We start from the raw sequence: 21,870 nt of genomic DNA, 5'->3' as shown, positions 1-21,870 counted from the left end.
AGCGTGCCCTATTGACTATTTAAATTAGATCTGACAATTTTATCGCGGGCGTCGCGCTTATCATGTGTAGCCATGCTACGAATCTGGAAGATTCTAATTCCAAAATTTCGAGAATATCATTAAACTTTACTTTTACTCTCTAGATTACATTTTACCCATCCCGAACAAGATGATTATGATATTTCAAGGTGAGTACTCCACAGTGCAAAGGGTATACAAAGATTGGGCCGATATGCTTATATTTCTTTTAAGCGGTTACATGAAAATGAGTTATTACAGAAACACAAACATTTCGGACTTAGATCCAACTTCAACAGTGAATTTCTTGCCTTTAAATGAAATGTATTTTGTAGTACACGTCAGTAAACAAATTGAATCTTTAGTTCAAGATGCGACGTAAAAGCCAGAAATCACAACGTTCCTACAACGCATTCAATTTCTTTTTATTCAACTCTGTGTTGAACTAAAATTACCACTTACTAAGCCATTTGAATCTTACAGGATGGAAAAAATTTGAACAAATGCAATTTCTTCATTCACAAAACGTTGTCTACGAAGGTTTTACGTCTTTAGTAAATTTGATTTCTCAATTTCCTAATTTGGTCCATGAATCTGACGTTCAAACAATTGACTACAGGAAGAATACAGGACGCTAAAACTAGACAAATCAGTGAGCGACTTGTTCGAATCTGGAGGAAGCTCTGACGTCACGCCTATGAACACGGAAAGATTTTGGGGCCACATTGGAAAAATTACTAAGGCTGATGGAACCAAAAAGTATCCAAATTTGGTTGATTTTGCTAAAGCAATGATGGTTTTACCTATGTCAAATACGGCTTGTGAGCGAATATTTTCACGAAAAATGTGTTAAGTATGTAAAAATTATTATATAGATTAAACGATGATTAAATAAATACAAGTGGAATGCTAAAATTATGCTAATGAACAACTCATAATTAGTGTATATATAATGTGAAATAAATATTTATTTCCGCCGCTTAAAAGACTATTTAGAAAACCCAAACAAGAGAACTAAGTTATTTAGGAGAAAGTGAAAACATGATGTATTATTTTAGAACTACAATGTAAAATATTTATTGAGGATCCCGATTCCCGATAATTGAAGACATGGCTCAAAGGACTCATATCCAAGCAAAAACTTTTATTTAAAAAAAATTCAATATGACATTTGTTTGATTTGGCCAAATTTTTGATCGCGAAAATTCATATTTTCCAAAAAACGTATACAATGGAAGGTACATTGTGGAAATGGACAAACTATTGGAATGGTAAGCGTAAGAACACGTTTGCTTTGTGTCCATTGCTTGCAAATCCTATTTAAATTTATGTAATAACTTCCAGGTTGGCAAACCAGATGGTTCGTTTTGGAAAATGGCATTTTATCTTATTACAAATCCCAGGAGGAAGTAAATCAAGGCTGTAAAGGATCTGTAAAAATATCAGTATGTCAGATAAATGGTCAGTGTATAAGCTGTAGCTTGGTTTTGCTCTACCACATAAATGATCTAAAGAATATAATATGTTAGGAAACTGGGTCAGCGGTGTTATTACGAGTATCATGCTGAACTTGTATGATATGCAATTGTACTTGTTTTCCAGTGAACACCATAGACAACACTAGACTGGATTTAGTTATCCCTGGGCAGCAGCACATGTACCTGAGAGCTCCATCCCCACAGGATCGGCAGAAGTGGCTGGTAGCTTTAGGCAGTGCCAAGGCCTGTGTAGATTCCAAAGGAGATGCTATTGGTAGGCACTATTAAGTATAATCTTTTTGTATCTTTATTTAGTTTTTATGCCAATGTTTGTTTGTGTGCCCACATGCACTTAAAACAGGTCTGTGTACTGTATGCTTTCTAAAGTTATGCACACCTCTGCTGAATGACTTCAATTGAATTAGTGTCCCACACTGGTGACATTCGCTGTTCAACCTACAATAATAATCAACAATAATTATTTATTTAATAAAAAGCTATAATAATAATACAGACATTACATGCATCTGATGAAATGCATGCAAAGATGACATACTTCTATCAAACTGTCAATAAAAGTGTCAGCTAAATATTGGGCTTGATCCTTAAATTTTAACAAAGCATGTTGCTGACGTATTTAATGGGCATGTTATGAAGTTTTTTGAGTTATAATATTTACTATCTAAGAGGTGTATATAGTGAATGTTAATTGCAGTCACAGGCCTCGAGGACACAAATGCTCTGTGCCACAAAAAGTCTGAACTAAGACTATACTGTGATCTCATGATGCAACAAGTTCATGCAGTTAAGAGTGCAGCTACGTCTGAAGAAGGACCTGAAGTGCAGGTTGGTGTTTGAATTTTTATTATGAAAGAAAATTTTACAAAATTAGGCATTACAGAATATACTAATTTCCTAAGTTACATTTTTGAAATAATAATTAGTCATAGTATATTTGGAAATTTTATCCTTATTTATAGTCTTTATTCTGTGAAAGATGAGGAAGGCCTGGTTTCGATTTCCAGTAACCCCAATTTGGAAAACATACTTCTTTAAATTGGTTCTGAGCTGAGTATTCTAGGTAGTGCCCTGGATTTAATTGTTGCTCTGATAATCAATACAGAGAATGCCCTAGTTTTGAGACCAGATAAATAACTAGGTGTGGTTATGTTTTATTATTTACTGGTCTATGCAATTTACAGCCTAGTAGGCTTTAATATGTTCAAATTTTTTTTATTAGAAATGGCAGCACTTTTTGTTTAACACTATGTTATATATAAGAAATGTGTAATTAAAAAATAAAATAGGTATTCTGCAATAGAATTGGAGATCAAGAATGCATCACTGTCATGCCATAACAAAAAAATATTTATGCATTATGAAAATTCAAAACAGTCAAAAAATGCTTGACTTTATGTAATGAGGTTGTATGTGCCTACAAACCAAATGTTATCCAAACATTAGTTTTTCTTAAAATTAAATAGGATTAATAATACAAGCTCATAAATACTGATTCTTGTACTAAAATATTTTGTCTTAATAGTGATATTTCATGGATGTACATATAATCTTTGATTGACCCTTTTATTTATATGGTTCTTGGTGCTGTATAGATAACATAATAGAGCATTATATTATTACAAATAAGTGGGTGTGTAAACAAAAATAATTATTCAGTTTCTTGGTAATATGTAAATAAACATTAGACATGAGCACCTGGGCTTTCATCCTGGTAATCTCAGTCTCGAAAATTTTGCGATTTCGGTCTCGAAAATCCTGCGAGTTGCGATGATTCTATGGCATTTTTGAGACTGATGTTTTCACTCTTGGTAATATCGATAATATAGTAATAAAACTACGTCTTCTAGAGTTAAAAATACATTAAACGCCTATTGCTTCGTATGTGTCCACTATAAAAATTTAAAAAACTGCAATAAATATTTTTTTTATTGCAGTTTTTAATAATAAAGAACTTTATTAAAATATCATGTTTTGACTGTCAAAGTGCCTTGCCTATAAGTGTCTTGATTTTCGCGGCCGCACGACGGCCCGCGACGCGGAAACATAGGGAGACTATAAGACACCATACCCAATCACAGTAAATCTGATCCGGATATACCAGCGCCGCAATTTAAGGGAGTGATAGGTTGTCGATGGGCAAACCAACCAAGCAACTAGCCAGTTTTTGCTGGCTATGTAGTGTGATAGATTTGGGAAACTGGTGGTTAGATAATGTTGCTAGAATGATCATGGTGTGTGGGTCTAAAAAGTTCTTTAAGTTATTTAATCCATATGGGTATTTTTTTCCTTTTTATATCTGTTTATAAAAGAATCTAAGAACAATGTTTATGACCTATGAGCTGTAACTATTACAGTGAAAATTGTATGTTTACATCTTTCATCAATCCCATCTCAGTATATAGTATAATTAATAATGCTCTAAATCTACATCTTTCAGAAAATTGAAGATGCGTCAAGCCTTCTAACAGCAACCTGTGACACGTTTATCAGAACCCTTGAAGATATTATGAAGTTAACTTCAACGCTAGGAGGTAATGGGGTACCTTTTGATATGGGTCGAGCCAACATATCAAAATGTGCTAGTAAACTGCAGTCCACGAATAAGACACCTAGACAGAGTTTAAGTAGATCTGTATCCCAAGAGAACAGGTGAAGTAATAAATAAACATAGAAAATAAAATGTAAATTGACAATTCTTGTAAATAAAACTTCATATAATTAATTTATGTAAAAACTACCTTCATATTTTACCTTTATTCTCATTAGTACTCCTATGGAAGAAGTGTATTAGTTGCAAGTGTACTAACGACTTTATGAACTGTGAATTAAAAATTCGATCTTAATTCAGAAAAACGATTACCATAGTCTCAATGCTTATTTGTGAGCAAGAGACCAACTTGCGTGCCTTATTCCCGTGTGACCGTAATCGAGAAAATGCAATTTCTACTAGAATTCCCCATTTAGCTGGTTACAGTAGCAAAAAACCAGACTTATATAGTATATATAGTATTAGCTTATGCCAGCGTGGACAGTGAAATACCCTTATTAATTTGACAATATAAGTTTTTTGCTATTGGAACCGACTAACCGACACCTTTTTATCAGAGTAGTCAAATTTCAAATGCTCTATTATGGTCACCCTGAAATAAGGCGCGTGCGCACAGTCACGTGCTTTAATACGATACACGTATCAAAATTACAATTCAATGTTTATAGCTTTGGTTAAATTTTTTGCCATTATACTCTAGCAAACTTGAATTTATTATCATTAAATTTTTTTATGGTTTTAATTACTACTTTCTTCATACAAAAATGTCGCTACGTGTGCACATATTGCACGTGACTATTAATGAGAATGAAGGAAATTTTTAAATACTTAATAAAACTTCATTACTTTTCGAATGACTATTGCTATAAGTAGTGCAAATTAACATCAGTGATTTTAGGTCAGTGATTATGGGCCTAAAATTCGTATTCGCAGTATAGCAATGGGCGTTTGAAAAATAAGTAGTTTTAAAAGTGTGCACATCAAAATAAGACACCAACAGCTGGTAATATAATTTAATAAATTCAAAATTTTACATAGGATATTTTTAAATTATTATTTATTCTAATGTTTATTTCTATGCAAATTATAATTTTAGAGTAGACAGTGGTGATCAGAGACTTATTGATATTTTTTATTGTTTAAAATTGTTTGTCAACTTAATATTTCTGTGATAAAATGAGGCATAATGTGAAATTCTACTGACAATTTGTGTATGTTTTATGTGTATTTAATTTTAAATGTACTTAAAATAAGCTTGAATGCGTACTTGTCGTATTCATACAAAAATATAGTATTGCAGAAACATTCCTTATTCACAAACGAATTTTTTATATCAACTATGAAATTGGATGTGTCAGTGTATCATTCTTAACAACTTAATATAAAACCTACGTTTTTTGTATCTAAATATTAAGTTATTAAAATAAACCTAAAGTAAATACTACAAAAGTAAGGCAATAAATACATTTTCAAAACTATTGTACCATTATTATAATAGCAAAAAATGAAAACAAAATAAAACAACTCAAACCTACATTACACATTTTATTGTTATGGAATTACCAAATTGGTTTTCCAAACCTAAGAACAGTTTTTTCTTGAGAGTCTAATTCCATGCCAACTTTCTTTCTCATGTAAAAAATTGTACAATCTCTGTTAGTGCACAGAACCTCTTCATGTAAGCTTCCTTGGCATCTTTGGCACTCTGTCCAAAGTCTTGAGAATTTTTCTTGCAGTTGTCTCAACTTAAATATTTCTGTGATGTACAACTGTCCCTCTTTTTCTATACAGTGGTTACAAAGTGCTTTTTTCACATCATTTGGCATAATAGATTTACAACCTATGCATTTTTCTTTCTTTGTTGTAAAGGCAGCTAGAGCACCAACTTTAGATGTAACCATAGCTTTTGTTCTCGTGTGTTCCCCTTTAAGAAGTAAAGATTCTGCTTTCTCTCCTAGAATAGGTTCAAAAATTCTTAAAAGTGGTTTAGATAGCTGATTTTCCATATAATAGTTGAAATCAATAGGGATGCTATTTTCTAAAACGTATATTGGGTCTTCTGCTTTCATATAGGCAGGCGTGTTCTTAGCAGCACAGCATAAAACATAAGGAACCCTGTCGCCCAGCTTTGGTGCTGTACCTGCATCTCGTTTCCTCATTTTGTTAGCTAGCTCCACATGAGCTTGTTTTGCAGCATAATCATTTTTAGTCAGTTCCTTTGTTATAACAAGTTGGGATATATCAATGCGGTTGCACAGCAAATCGGCTATTATTTGTTTAGCATAATTGACTGCTCCATCTGGGTCTCTATCTATGAGTAATTTCTGTAGACATGTGCTCATCATATTGGATACGAGGGGGCAGTTGTCGCGTCTAACAGTTTCAATACCTTTGCAGTCCATTTTGTCATATTTATCTGGCTTTGTGAAGTAAAGTCCTGCATAACGTTTCTTGTTTATAAGCAAATATGGATAGTATACTTTCTCAAATTCAAGTTTAATAGGTTTAACAAATTTTGATGACACAAAATCAGCTGCTTCTTTCCCCAATTCCATACTTTCCTCAAGAGTTTTTACTCCAAATTTAACCATAACAGAATCTGTATCCCCATAAATGACTACAGCATCTTCCTTATATCCATTTGCTTTAGTATACTTCTTTTCAACCTCCGATTTCGTGAACTCAATCATAGTTCTTCCATAAGCAGTCACACTTCCTGATATTTCTAGGCAAGGTAATTTTCCCACTTGGGCTCCTGTGAAACCATACACTGAATTGGCGCTTATTTTTAGGGCTAATTGTCTGCCATCAAGAACAGATCTTTTAAAAGGATCTTTTTCTTCTTTTAAATCTGCCTTAGCCTTTTTTCTTGCTGCAAGTAATGATTCCAGAATTTCGGGAAGTAAACCTTTTCTAACATTTGCTTTAACAAACATGTTCTTGGATGGAGTTGTGCTGATATCATCAGAATTTAATTTTAGATCCTTTTGAGTGGAAGGTGGCAAAAGTGTTGTATAGCACAAGTTGTGTGCCATCATGATGCTTGGATACAAAGAAGCAAAATCAAGTGTTGATATAGGATCAGCATAATATCCCTTTTTAGGTTCAATGACTGTTGCTCCTTCAAATTGATCATCTGATCCTTGACCATGGTGGGCTGGCATTAAATATCCAGCATCCTTTGCCTTTCTTAGCAACTGACTAACAACCTTGATCTGTTGACCCCTTGTTAGCAGACAAAGCAATGGCACACCAGTTACCCTGGCCATTTCCATATAATTAACAATACACATCAGCTTGTTTAATAGTTTCAGGGGCAGATAAGCATCTTTTAAACAATACATTGCCAAACGCCTCCGTGTTTGTTCATTTTCATTTTGCAAATCTGCAATAATACTATGATGTACATCTTCTTTCTGTTCTTGAAGAAAATGATAACTCACAGCATTCAAAGTGTATGACCGCAGTTTGTAGTCCCTAATTAGGACAAGTAGCAAATCAAAAGGGACTCTACCTTCAAAGTTAATGCTCTTGTTTTCTCTGCGGCCCATTTGCTTGGACTGTAATACAGAATCTTTAATAACTGACCTTATATTTTTGATGCGGCCTAAGAAATCAAAATTTTCAACCTTCAAATGTTTGGCACGGTTTATGAGGTAAGGCCAGTCAAAATTATTAATATTATATCCAGTTATAATGTCTGGATCCAATTCTCGAAAGAAATCTGCCCATTTAGATAGCATCTCTGATTCAGATTGAAAACTGAGGACATGAGAACCTACTATAGGTGCACAAGTGTTGAGAGTGAAAACATTTCTTAAATATGGTTCTTTTTCTCCTTGTCTTATGACCATAGAAGCTATTTGTATAACAGGATCATGATTGGGTTCTGGAAAAATGCCCTTTCTTCCAGCACATTCTATATCAAAACTCAATATTCTTATTGGTGCAACTTTTGACCATTCTCCTTCAGGTTGGTGCGCAATAAACATATTCCAAGCCACATCAACTTCAATTTGACAGCGTGACTCAGGGCGCAGCTGTGAAATTTTTGATCTTAAATTCCATTTGCCAACCGGTAATTCAATCCAACTGCAACCTACCACTGCAGTGTCCACCATAAAACGAATGTCAAAATCAATGTTGGTTTCATAAAATGTTGGATCCATTAAGCCAAAACTAGTAGGCATTTTTTCAATCAGGCGTTTTGCTGGCGCGATCAACTTTGGTAATGCAAGAGACACTTTGGCAAAGGTACTGTCATCATCACCCTTGTAATACATAATTGACTTTGCTTTTACTAAATGGACCTCTAGAACAGCTTCTTTAATGCAATCTTTATTGGAACGTAGGTCTTCCAAAATTGCCTTATTCAGATTATTTTTCAAATCATTACAAGAATATTCAGTAAAATTAAGTGGTACTGCAACATAAAAGTATGGTGTAAAACCATGAACATGGCAACATACCGAATTTCCTTCCATTGTAACGCCATACATTCTCATAATAGGCACAGGACTCAATTGTGAACCTGGCATTCCAGGTATTGGTTGTCCATTGTAATGGTCAATATCTAATTGCTGAAACACTAAGACATCTTTCTTGGGATCCATAATTGGCGCGGCAGGCCGCGACCACTTTGTGTTTGTGCTTTGATTTTCAGGACCCTCGCCAAATACCTGTTGTGATTCGAACTCGCCAGTGTCCATACCAGCGAGTTGCTCTTCAAAACTACCTGGTATGTCATTATTATCTTCGTTATCATCGCGAGACTTAAACCTCTTTGGAGGTGCGCCTTTATTGAACTGTTTTCTTTTGTCCATTTTTGATTTTCAGTGCTGAAAGTCGTTTCCCGCCAAAACTGTAAAGCCAATTAATGATTGAATTAAGAAATAAAGTAGGTATAATACTTAATTTTACTAATAAATAACAACTTATGATACACCCAAGAGTACCACGTACCTTTGTAAGTCTTTATACAACTTGATATTTTGTAAATTGCAAGAAAATTTTCTAACTTTAACCGATAATCTTGAAACTGAAAACTGTCCGCTGCATACCTGTCAGGTAGTCAGGTGTCTGTCAGCCACTGTCAGCCACGAAATGTCAAGTTTAAGTTTCTTTTTTTTTTCATACGTTCAAAAGAGTAAGCTACGGCTTAAGACCACACTGCCGGGTGTTTAGCAGTGAGAACAATCTTCTGTAGTTTATGACTTTGATCTTTTTCTTCCACAAAAATTTTACAGTTTTGCGACCTCCTCATCAAGCGCCCATAGTACTAATCACTGTGCCACCGAAGAACATAAGCACACCTCGTAATCTGAAAGCGACCACGCGCTGCAGGCCAAGCCCGACCCCACCATATAGGTGGGGTATAGGGCTCGTTTCATATACTCGTACACGTAGGTTGATATTATACATACAGATACCTACCAAAAAATATTACTTTTTGCAAGCTTATATTCAAGAGGTTTCAGATTCGATCCCTTATTTGACCCAATTTGTGAAAAAAAAAATAAATTTTTAATTGGTCCGGTCAGGGTATTCTGTATATTGCCTTCAGAATTATCGTTACTCTGGTACTCATAGTACAGGAAATTCCCTAGTTTGAGACTACAAATTTGAAGTGATTGTCTGGCATTTTTTCCGTAAATACTTCTCTTTTTGGCATAGCTTCCAATAAAAAAGAATCTAACAGAGAGACAGTCGAGATACAACAACACTATAAGTTGTATAAGTAAATAAGATATTATTTCTACTACATCGGGAAGTATGCCTTACATTTTCAACAATTGTGATATTTGGTCCCCGTATACTACCTACCTACCTACCTACGTAAGGTGGCATGCGGACGCTACGGGCTTCACCCTCCACTGGACCTCGGCCAACAGCCTCAGCACTTATGACTTTAAAAAAATTAACATAGCTCTTTAATGGCGGCCATGTTGATAAATGGTAAAAAGTAAATCAAAAGCAAATTATTATTAAACACCCATAAAGAACCACTCATGGCGATTTTCAGTAGAATTAGAGCAAAATTTTATTAACCGCTAAAAAAAGTTTGTAAGGCAGCCATATTGAAAAATGGCGAAAAATAAATTTTGACCGGAAATTATTATTAAACACCCATGCCCATTTTCAAGTGAATTAGAGCAAATTTTCATTTACCGCCAAAAAATACTTCTATGGCAGCCTTATTGAAAAAAGGCGATAAACTAATACTGATCACAAATTATTATCAAGCACTCCTAGAGACTCCCACATGACAATTTTGTAAGGGATCAGAACAATTTTTTTTCTACTACCAACAAACGCTTGTATGGCGGCCATATTTGAGCACAAATTATGATTAAGGACTCCTAAAGATCCCCGCATGTCAATTTTCAGCCGCATTGAAGTAAGTTTTCTTCGGCCGCCATATTGGATTTTTTTACACAGGCTATTGACCACTATTACCCTCTCATTCCTTCCAGCACCTCCTACCTATCTCTAATAGTTTCCGTTATAGAAGACTTCGAAATTTGAACGGCGGCCATCTTGTTTATTTGATTTTCCAACATTTTTTACTTTCTGCAGAAATTGACCAAGGTGTATCTCACAAAAATCCCCCCTCCCCCATGTATTATAATTTTTGCAGGCCGTTGATCACTCGTTTACATTTCCCACATTCAGGTCTTCTCATATTTAATTCTTTGCCTTGGAGCCTATCCGCGTACAACGGTATAAATATCTTTTTTCCACCACATCGAGAAATATGCGTTCTATTTTTCTAAGTGAGTCAGGATTTGTAGCTTTATATATATAATAGTTGTACCTAAATATTGATTTTTAAACACACCATTCTAACAAAAATTCTTAGTTTGTAAAAAAAAGGATATTTAGTTAGAATAACAGTCTTTAAACCTGTAAAATATGAAGGAAAATCAAATAGTACCAATTCCATACAAATTGTATTTTTAAATATTTAGTAAAGTGTAGTATTGACCTCATAATACTAGAAGTCCGTAGTAGTTTTATGTGAATACAATTACTAGTTTGGAGCGTTCGTTCAATGTCCGAGCAAGGACAAGACAGGAACAAGATGAACTAAATGAACTAGAAGACTGGCCTAGTTCAGTTGACCGATTCAACTATCAAGGATCGCTTCCACTAAGGACTAGAGATGAGATTAACTGCTATATTCGCATAGCACGCTAAATGCTAAGTGCTAAATTTTTATAGCGCGCTATTTAAAGTGTTAAAATTATAATTTTTAGCAGCTCAAGGTCGTGTGATAACGTAACGAATGGAAAGAAACGTGAAATAGTTGATGTGAGTTAACTTATAGGGTAGTATTCCAGAACTCAATGCTCAAGTCCTGACTTGAGCATTGAGTAGAGTTCTGGAATACGACCCTAAGTATAGCATCTATGGTCTATCTATACAATAGTTTACAATTTTTTATGGTTAGTTACGACCGACTTCATTTGTTTTGTAACTATTACATAATAATATGGTGGTTACAGGTTATAGACGTTAAGTCAATGAGCTTCCCTTCATACTTTAACAATTTACTATTTACAAATTGCATACAACTTTATACTGGTTATTTACAGTAAATTACACTAATAAGAATTAATAATAATGCACACACTCGTACTTTTATATACAAATATTACAACGACTTATTAATTAAACAAACGCTTAACTAATTAAATAAATTCAAGTACTTAATTATATCTTAATTTAAATCGCTTCACCAGACGAAATTTTGTTAACGTTCTACCATTAGCTCAAAATCGTATTAAAACGTAACCAAAATTATAATTTATAACATAACTACAATAATTGTATACTTGTTAAGCGCTAAATATAGCATTAGCTTTAAGCGTACTCAAACGTGAAATTTAACATCAATAAACCAATCACCTATTTCGCGTTTCGCGCCAAACGTTAAATGCTACAAATAACATGTGAAAGTAATTCACGTTATAATTGTTTCAACCAATGACAAGAGCCGCAATTTTCACATAGAATATAGCGCCATCTATGAAATGTTATTAAGGGAGATAACTCAGGCCGAAGAAGGATTTTTTTGTTAACTGAGTAAGTAAAGCACGGGTATATTGATGGTATGGCATTGAAATATTGTAAAATTATGTCGCTAGATGGCATTTGGTTTAATTTTCTTAACGTACTCTAATCCAAAGTGAAAAAACGTTCAATATAATTTTAGCACCTTTATGTCTTTCAAATTATAATTGCTATAATTATTTTTTAATTTTCCCCCCCCAATACTCGTTGTACCGTAGTAACACAGCTGCAGTAGCCCTTACATTCTGCTAAGCGGAAAACTCGACACTGGCGAAATCTTAAAAAGAAGGAACCGCCATTGAGCAAAACGAAGAAGATTTTTTTAATTTAACGTTATAATTTGAGCTATATATTATATTAACCATATCTACCAAGGACCGATCAGCACAGAACACTATACTCACCGATCAGGCCCAAGTCTAAACTGTTCGCGCTTCGGTGAACATTCAAAGGCGCTACAGGAACGCGGCAACCCTAACAAGATCCTAAAAGCATATGTACAATAGGTAGAGATGGAAAAAACTGCTTATTTTTTTAAACGTTATGCTTTTTAAAAAAGCGTGCTTTTTTAGATGCTTTTTCACTTAAACGTTTAGGCGCATACACTTTTATGTTAAAAAATCTGCCTTCCGCGCAAAGGCGATCACGAGTTTTCCGCTTTGCGTTGCGGAGAGACTTGCGCGCATGCCCGGCGCCTAAATTGAAAAGCGTGCTTATGCGCTTATTTTAAAAAGCAAACTTTTATAAGTGCTTTTCGTTTAAACGTCTACCTCTAATTGTAGGTTTACGTCCAGCGTTGTAAACTCCCTACGAGTATTTGGCCCGCTACAAGTGTAAAAAGACTGACAATATGCTTTAACGGTTGAAGCTAGGTGCTACGGTTCTCGAGATTGAGGAATAGTGCCGCTGGAATATGTAAACTTTTTTCAGTGCAGCGTGGACAGTAAAATACCCCTGTAACTTTGAAACGCCGTAGGTATCTACTGAATCTAGTTTTGTCTAACTAGAACCGACTAAATGACGACTTTTTACTGATTATTCAAATTTAAAAATTCGAACATGGTCACGTGGGATAAGGAATGCCATAAAAAATTAAAAATCAGAACGGCTTTGAACGAAACGACGGACGGACTACCATTGTATGGTAGTCCGCCGCGCAAGCGAAGACTGCACATAACGGAGTCTTGCAGGATGGCTTACACATTACATTCATAATCCTGCATATCATCTATCTACTCCATATGAATTCATGCATATGCAGTAGACTGTAATGAATGCCTTTTATATATTTAGCCCTATTCCTAAAATTGTCTAGTTTCTCAGAAATTTTTCCAGAAAAATTTCCACTTATTTGAAAATTTTCGGAAAATCACGCTACAGTACATACATACAAATAACAAGCAAATAACATATAATGGAATTTGCAGTACCTATGTTAGTTTTATCGAAATCAATACTAGCACTTGGTGCATTTACATCTAAAATCAGTTAATATGATAAATAAATATCCTTGAATAATTTAATTCTTTAATGCTGTGTTAATATAATAAACTGCCTCTGTGGCTGAACGGTTACCATGCTGGACTGCCACGTAGAGGTCTCGGGTTCGATTCCCTGGACCGGGAGAAATATTCTATTTCTCTCATGAGTTTGGATGTAGTTTGTGGTTGTCTATGTGTGTCCATGTCACCTGATGTCACCCGCGATACAGGGTTTCCCTCTTAGACTATTGTTCCTTTATTTTTCCATCCTCTAAGGTTTCCGTAGTGCGAGGCTTCGTAGCCTTAATAACGCACATGCTCATGCGTGTACGTTAAAAAAATTTACTAATTATTGTGCAATATTGTTGCCCGATGAATATTTGTGCAGGGTCACGCGTACGTCAAGCTTGACTTTTGAATAAATTCAAATCTATGTCGTGTATGATAACAACGACGGTCTAAAACGGCCCATTCGCTATCCTCTATATGGCCCACGTTTGGAGTCTCGCAAGTCGCATTGCAGGGTGACTTGCACGCTGCGGATATATTCATAATCCTGCATTACGCGGCGGACTGCAATACAGGACAAAATTCTTTATCATGAATGAGTCAAGAGCACGTCAAGTTGACCCTTTGTAGATTAAAAGGGGGCATTCATTATCTTGCATTGTAGTCTGCCTTACCGTCCGCCGCGTAATGCAGGATTTTAATGTAGTTGCAGCGTGCAAGCCTTTCTGTAGTCGTGGGAGATTATATTCGTGGACCATACGCAGTATAGTGTGCGTGAAGTTTCTTGCCTGCGCGGCGGACTGCCACGCAGATAGTGAATGGGCCGGTTTACGTACTATTATGTACAGACGGCAGTATATCAAGCTACACGTTGACGGATTTTGTTCCGTTGCATTGGAGGCAATATTCGAACATAAGTGTGTAGTTCGATGTGCTGTTGACTGTACTACATTTCAAATAGTGATATATGTTTTACTGAAATATAAATCAAATACCAATAATTTCACGTATTTTACTTTATTTTTAACTTACTTTATTGTTGAGCAATAAGTTAGATAAAAACTCTTCTCTTAACATTATTTATTGATTCTTAATTAAATTAAACATTAAATGCGTTGACATGACGTATGGGCACAATATATAAAGATAAAATTATGTAAGTACTTAATAGATATTTGGAAGATTTCTATGTAACATTTAAAATAGGTCAGAGAGAAAAAACGATCTACACCCCACATAACCTTCCAACGTGTGGTAACAAAACCACATTGTTCATTTATCACAGTCGTTCAAACACCTTCAAATATACTTATTAAATGTACAAATAGTACATGAATGTCGTTTAGAGAACATATTGCAGAATATTTCTATTTGTGTATTTTAATACAATTGAATTACGTACCTAATAATGTACTTTTTAATATGAAAGTGGCACATAATTGACTAATACATCAAGTATACGCGTTGGCCTGTAATATTATTTCATACTTTGTAGTCACATAAAACGTAGTTTATTTTTTTTGTACACTTGAACACAACCACGGCTATCTGAAACGTCCGATGAAATAGAATATTGCAAGTATAATATTACACAGATAATGCATATTGCTCGTATAACTACGCAAATAGTCGCGCAGGAGACATTTTATGCCGACTACGTTCGTTAAACGCTTTATCGCGTTGGGCAATAGGTAGAAGGAGGCCGAGTAATACTCGTAAGGTGTTGGTCAGTCCTCGTAGAGGCCGGGGTGCAGATAGAGGCGCTTGTTGAAACCCCAGCGATCGACTGAGGAGGTTTGCGGCCCGAAGCGCAGCTTGAGCCGCTCGTCTACTAGCGTGAACAGCTTTTCGACGTGACAGTCGTGCGCGCGTTCAGCGAACACATCACACAGCGCCTGGATGTACCAAGACCCGCCTACCACGTCGCGATTTGACACGTAACCTGATAAACATTTTCAAACTGTTATTTAATTATTCCAGACCATTACACAAGCACATCGCATCAAAGAATAATCACCGGGCACTGTGGCGTGTGCGATGAGGATGTCAGAGTGAAGACGGTCTACGCTGGCATCGGGCCGGTCCTCATCCACGTAGCCCTGCGCGCCGTCGTGCGCGGTGCCTGAGGGGGGCCGAGGGGCTGCGGGAGGGGCCGTAGGTGCGGGGGGCGGCATGTGCTCCGGCGAGCGCGGGGCGAGGTCGTTGTTGTCGCCCCTACAAATAAGGATTGTTCTATAACACTCAATAGAGACGGCTTGAGAAAGGACTACATAAATTTACAACTGTTACCGGCAAGTCTGGAAGACGAAGACCTTGGGCACGCCGTTGAGCTCGGGGAAGTTATCGTTATTGAAGTAGTTGATGATGGATGACCGCGAGATTAGCCCTCCGTCGGAACAGCGCAGGTCCGTGTCACTAGAGCACGAACGCGCGTAGCCGTGCGACGAAAATACGACGAATACAGTCTCGGGCCCCTCACCGCACATACCTTCGCGCAGTTTGCTCAGTGCATGCTGTGTCTCCTAAGAAACAAATCATGCGTTTTTACAAAGAAATTGCAAGCACTAGGGCGCGATTCCTGCATTAGGAGCGTGCAGTGAGGAAACGTCATGAGTGTGCTACTGAACATACAGACTTATATCGAGGTGTCTTACTAACAGCGTTTACTTACTAACAGCAGTTTTGTGTACTGTACAGTGAAGAAGCGTAAGCGTAAGCGTGCACGCTGGTTTACTTAACGTGGCACATGTCCTAGAGACACATGGTGTTCCGAATGGTTATGGTACTGTAGCGTCTCTAACGCAGCTGTTTTCATGCACCATTAAAAATAAATAAATTTATATATATTTTTTTAGCACAATTGTTAGGCACATCGTATATCTAGGACGAGTGACGGGTTAAGCAGCCGACTCTGATTAGTCAGCACAGTAAACGCCCTGCCCTAGCGAACTCTGCTAGTATGCTGCACGCCACAATGCACCGCTTGCACACTTCACTACAACCACAGAACAAGCACGGCTCGTCGCCGCTCTGTTATTGAGGCCTAATTGTTAACAAAAGAAATTCAATTCCGATCATTAGTGATCCAAGGATGTGAGAGAGAGAGTTAATTTACCTATAGTATTTTATTTTTTATGCCTGACAGGCAGGTGACTCCACTCCACCAGATGTAAAATGGAAAGTGGAATCCAAACGTGAAGGAATCTAGTGCAGTGGTGATACAATAACTGCCCTAGACACCTTCACCTTGCGTGCTGTTTTTTCACGCCTCGTTTGAAGGCCCCCCCCCCCCCCCCATATCGTAAGACGGTATAACGGTTCATATGAACGTTCTCTTAGTATGGACATACCCATTTCGTGATAATAATATGGTAAAGAAGTCCCGGAAATCATATTAAACATCAATGCGCATAAAATTTCTTTTTTTTTTACTGTTTATTTTCTAAACGTTCCAAAATACAGGTTGTAACATTTTTATTTTAAAATGGATAAAGTATTTAAATGCGTAAGTACAGTCAAGAGCACATCAAGCTTGACACTTTGTACTTTGGACCGTTCTTATCGTAAGCGGCATAGAGTTGGATTTAAGTCTTAAGTGTAAAAAATACAACTACAATATTATTTTTTGAGACAATAAGGCGATTATCACAAATTCAAATTCAAATTCAAAATAATCTTTATTTCATAGGTAAGCATTATTACACTTGAAATCGTCACAATATTAAACTCTACCGCTCAATGAGCAAGAAACTCTAGGGGTTGCTCTTTGTAAATAACATTTACAATATTTTTTATTATTATTTGAAACATCAGAGATCGAGACTACCTCCATGAGCTAAACGGGTTACTACCACGGATTTTTGTCATCCAAGTACGCAGAAGTTGTATAATAACCTTTAGTATAAAGTTTTTGTTTCACTATAGTTTTAAACCTCGTGTAAGGCAAATTTTGTATATCAACCGGAATTTTGTTATAGAAGCGTATACATTGCCCCTTAAATGATTTTTTGACTTTGTGAAGACGACTATCAAGAAAAGCTAGTTTATTTCTATTCCTCGTATTAATGTTATGTCTATATATGTCACTATTTTTCATAAATAAATTACTATTCCTTTTAACATAAATTACATTCTCATAAATGTACTGTGAGGCTAGTGTAAGAATGTTAATTTCCTTAAACTTATCTCTCAAAGATACTTTGGGGCCCAGATTGTAAATTGCCCTAACTGCACGTTTCTGCAGGACAAAGATTCTGTTGATATCGGCGGCATTACCCCAAAGCAAAATGTCGTATGTCATTAGACTGTGAAAGTAGCTGAAGTAAACCAATCTAGCGGTTTCGACGTCTGAAAGTTTCCTTATTTTTTTAATCGCGTACACTGCAGAGCCGAGCCATTTTGATAACTTACTTATATGGGGACCCCATTGCAATTTAGCATCTAACGTTATACCTAGAAATACAACTGTATCCACTGACTAGAAATACACTGCACCGCGCCTCCCGACGGAGCGCGGAGCTGTGTCTATTAACGTTGTACTGAAGTACCTCAGTTTGTATGGCAAACACGCGCCGTCGAACAACACACTGACAACGCTTTGCCGCGAGGGAGCGCGGCGCGCGCGGTTTTACCGCACCCCGCGCGGAGGGGCGCAGCGAACCGCAGGGTATGGCACACTGCGCTCCGCACTACCGCGCAGACTTACAGACAGAAGCTTAAGGACATGTTCAGTTTTCTACAATAGATCTCGACGTCGATAAATTCATATTTGCTATTGAAAATCGACCAAATTTATCTTCATATTTTCTAAAATCTTTGTAATGAAGTTGAAATTATCCATTTATCGATCTGGTTCGTAAAAAGGGATGTATCCAATATCTTCGGTGCCTTTTTATTTGAGTCAACAAAAACCAAATAAACAGTAGTCCTGAATGAGTTCTGTATTATTAACCATTCTTGTCAAAGAAGGATCTCAGCTACATGTACAATCACTCGAAGCGGGTACTTTAAGTGACGCGGACCGCTGCTGCCCCGCGCAGATTAAACCGCGCGTTGACGCAGATCTGCGTCTTCGCCATCGCGCGCGTGAAACCGCGTCTCGGGCTCCATCGCGGGGCGCGATGCAGTGTGTTAATCGCCTAATTTGTAACAAACACTTAATAGGAAATAATAATTTGTCGAATTTACAACTCAAGTTTCAATAAATGGAATGTCAAAATTCTATAAATATTATACTACTATATATATTCAAATATAATCCGTTCCGAGAAGTTCTGGGATTTGTAGAAGGGAATGTCTTTAGTTTAGCTAAATTAACTGTCTCATCTACTAACTATCAATTCCGATCATTGCTTCTCACTATACAAGAAGGAGAGTCCGTCCTCACCAGATTTTTAACAGTATCTTACTTTGTATGTTATAAGTCTATAAACTAAAAGAAAAAACTATATCAATGGCTGTGAATCAGTTACACAAAACAAAAAAGCAGGTGAACTACATTGTGAACTCACTGTTAAATCAAGGTCGCTGTAAGACAGCACTTTAAAGCCGAGCTCCGTGAAGAGGTAGCGTAGGTTGACCGCGTCATTGCATGCACCGTGCCGGTAGTCCTCGATGCCGAACTGGAACGCCACGTAGCTGAACAGCACCAGCACGCCGCGGTTGCGCCCACGAGTGCGGTACAGTTTAATGTCTGCAAATCAAAAGCCATGCTATAAGGTCACAACATTTGGAGTCAGGACGTCCTTGATGCAATGGAAACAAATGAATAGTGTTCTAACATGATGATTGATGAGTCATCAATAACACCTTCTCTATTGAAATATGAGTGTTTTTAAAAATGTCTAAATATGTATAGTACAGGAAAAAGAAAATTAGCACTTACCACTCTCATTATCTTCAACAAATTTTGTGGATTTGATTACATTGAAATGTGGAATTTCAGAATTTTGATTCAGGTTGACCACGCCTTTCACATGGAGTTCACGTTCGGCGTTGCCTTGAATTTATATTAATTAGATTAATACATTCATGTAGCAAAATTTCAGGAACATAAGAGGCGCCATAAAGGCAACTTGAATGACCTGCCACAGTGCACTCGGTGGCTGTGGTTAATCTGCAAAATATTCATGACGTTTGCGAACTCGGTGCAGACAATGTATGTAATGAGTAGTTCATATTAAATGACTGTCTTACCATTTGTCTCTTTGTTTAAGGTAGTATTCCTTTTATCAATGTAACTGGATGAACTGTGTTGAGCAAGATTTTTGTTGGGATCTAAAAAGTATACCAATTCTTAATTACTTATCTAAATCAAACATAACACAAAGAAATGTGTCATGTTTTACCAAATCCTTGCTTTCATTCGAGTTATTACTAGAATGAATCAAAATGAAATCTATACTGATGATAGATGAATGGATGTTTTATTGCATCCACATTTAGCAGCATCACTAAATTGAATCTAGATAGGTAAATAGATTTTTACAAACTAAAATATCTTCAATGGATTTTTACAAATTAAAATATCTTCAATTTCTAACTCTTCCAAGTATCATGCCCAATTGTATTATGCTCACCATGTGGTTCTTTTCCAGTTTTCTTTAGTTTAGATAAACTGTAAAATTTACTCTCTCCTGAAAAGCTGGGTGCAGGTCCTAAAAAATAATCATCCAAAAGCTGTTTAAAAATATGCACCACAATTTTCAAATCAATTGAGCCCTAAATAAGAATCAAAATTGAACTGACTGGAGTTCCTGGCGTGCAGAGAGCTGCTTGGGTCAAGATCTCGCACCAAATCCCAGTAGCCATTCTCTGAGAGTGCATCCAACAGGTTGCAGAATGCTTCAGGTCCTCGCCGTGTTATATCTATATATAATAGTCGTTTGCGCATTCGGGCATCTTTACTATTATCCTGTAAATATGTTTAAACTTTAATAATTATTGTTTAGTGTTTTTTTATGCAAGACAACAGTACAACCATCCTGTGCATGGGTCGCCTCACTACAGACTGGTTGGTTCAACAAATGAATAGTAAAACTAGTTCATATTGACACTCTCACTTGATTTGCATGTAGGGTTGGCTTCACGCACCAGTCGCTCACTATTCTGGGAGACGTATGTCCCAAGTAACATTGACCAAGTGAGCGAGTCACAAAGTGGCCTGCCAACACTTTTGTACTTTAGCACAACTAAATATGACTTAAGTTTATTATTAGGTGGCCCGCCAACTGAAATCGAATCGGAATTATGGCCCATTACAAAATTGGTTAGCAGTCACGCCTAAATTATAATTTTGTGCTACTTATTCTTATCCTGGAAAAGTTTGCAAAATACTTTGACAAATGTACAACAAAGGAATACTCACTTTGTAGGGCTCTATCATGAGTTCAGAGAAGACTCCTTTTTCATACAGAGCAGTGACCATAAGGTCCAAGTCTGTTTGCTCTACAAGTGAGCTGAAATTCATCTGTATTCTGTCCCTGTGCTCTTTCTGCATCTTTCACACGAACGAATAACAACTATTTATATCGAATAAATTTAATTTGCTATTTTTATCAAAGAAACAGGTAGTAAAACATAAAAATATAATTTAGCACCAGTATTTAAAATAATGATAAAATCAGTACGTCACTTAAATGGCTGTGAAGTGTATGAATGAGATCACTATCACAACATCGATGACAATAACAATACGTAGTTTTTAAATATTTTATAGAATAACATATTATGCAGTAGTAGTTGTAGTACAATCAAAGAGGATCTAACCACTAAGTACAATTATGTAGGTATATCATGATATCACTATCAATAAACAAGGCCCGTCAAGACTCAAATAATTTTATTTCTATTGTTCCACTGGTCAAAAATAAAAAACTCAAGACCATACTGCCTCGTTTTCAGGGATGAAGTTTCCTTTATTTTTTTCCATCCTAAAATCATAATGTAAGCATAATATATTCAGTATAATCTCTTTCTTGTTTTTCTTGGTTTTTAGTGATATCCAGTGAGTAAATCGCTTTATTTTTGTTATAAAACACGTCTTCTAGTTTTTAGGGGTTATAGTAATTATTCAGTTTATATGGAAAAAATGCATGAATTTCTTAAATACGTAATTTTAAAAAGATGTCAATAATTTCAGTTTTGATTTTGGTTTTGTTTATGTAGTTTCTTTACATATACATATATTCTGGCCTACGAAAACAAACTGTAAATACAAAATCTTAATCCGTGGTATGGTAAC

The 21,870-nt window shown here is 36.2% G+C and overlaps 3 protein-coding genes across 5 annotated transcripts; 1 reads left to right on the top strand and 2 right to left on the bottom strand.

Annotated features, from left to right (window-relative positions):
* Positions 1-1,201: 1,201 nt before the first annotated feature.
* On the top strand, positions 1,202-4,256 carry LOC113237121 (pleckstrin homology domain-containing family A member 3-like). Its single transcript, XM_026473413.1, has 5 exons — positions 1,202-1,289; positions 1,363-1,479; positions 1,621-1,770; positions 2,212-2,342; positions 3,955-4,256. The coding sequence occupies exons 1-5, from the start codon at positions 1,250-1,252 to the stop codon at positions 4,168-4,170; spliced, it is 654 nt and encodes a 217-aa protein (XP_026329198.1). The 5' UTR covers positions 1,202-1,249; the 3' UTR covers positions 4,171-4,256.
* A 388-nt stretch (positions 4,257-4,644) lies between these two features.
* On the bottom strand, positions 4,645-9,160 carry LOC113237117 (DNA polymerase delta catalytic subunit). Its single transcript, XM_026473405.1, has 2 exons — positions 9,028-9,160; positions 4,645-8,926 (listed from the first exon to the last, which is right to left on the bottom strand). Exon 2 carries the CDS (start codon positions 8,886-8,888, stop codon positions 5,625-5,627), a length of 3,264 nt encoding a protein of 1,087 aa, XP_026329190.1. The 5' UTR covers positions 8,889-8,926; positions 9,028-9,160; the 3' UTR covers positions 4,645-5,624.
* A 4,648-nt stretch (positions 9,161-13,808) lies between these two features.
* On the bottom strand, positions 13,809-21,445 carry LOC113237118 (caspase Dronc-like). 3 transcript variants are annotated; one of them, XM_026473408.1, is made up of 10 exons: positions 20,995-21,007; positions 20,690-20,857; positions 20,376-20,541; positions 20,207-20,284; positions 19,824-19,904; positions 19,513-19,626; positions 19,139-19,320; positions 15,918-16,150; positions 15,666-15,842; positions 13,809-15,495 (listed from the first exon to the last, which is right to left on the bottom strand). In XM_026473408.1, the coding sequence occupies exons 3-10, from the start codon at positions 20,518-20,520 to the stop codon at positions 15,246-15,248; spliced, it is 1,260 nt and encodes a 419-aa protein (XP_026329193.1). In that variant the 5' UTR covers positions 20,521-20,541; positions 20,690-20,857; positions 20,995-21,007; the 3' UTR covers positions 13,809-15,245. The 3 variants fall into 3 exon arrangements, with proteins under 3 accessions (XP_026329193.1, XP_026329191.1, XP_026329192.1); XM_026473406.1 differs by lacking the exon at positions 20,690-20,857 and having other exon boundaries at positions 20,995-21,445; XM_026473407.1 differs by lacking the exon at positions 20,690-20,857 and having other exon boundaries at positions 14,698-15,570; positions 15,646-15,842; positions 20,995-21,445.
* Between the last annotated feature and the right edge of the window lie 425 nt (positions 21,446-21,870).

Source organism: Hyposmocoma kahamanoa, unplaced genomic scaffold (genome assembly GCF_003589595.1).
Source record: "Hyposmocoma kahamanoa isolate Upper Pololo Valley unplaced genomic scaffold, ASM358959v1 93, whole genome shotgun sequence".
In the NCBI taxonomy this organism is placed as follows: domain Eukaryota; kingdom Metazoa; phylum Arthropoda; class Insecta; order Lepidoptera; family Cosmopterigidae; genus Hyposmocoma; species Hyposmocoma kahamanoa.
The sequence above is the reverse complement of the archived record's forward strand: the minus strand, read 5'-3'. Positions and strand labels throughout refer to the sequence as shown.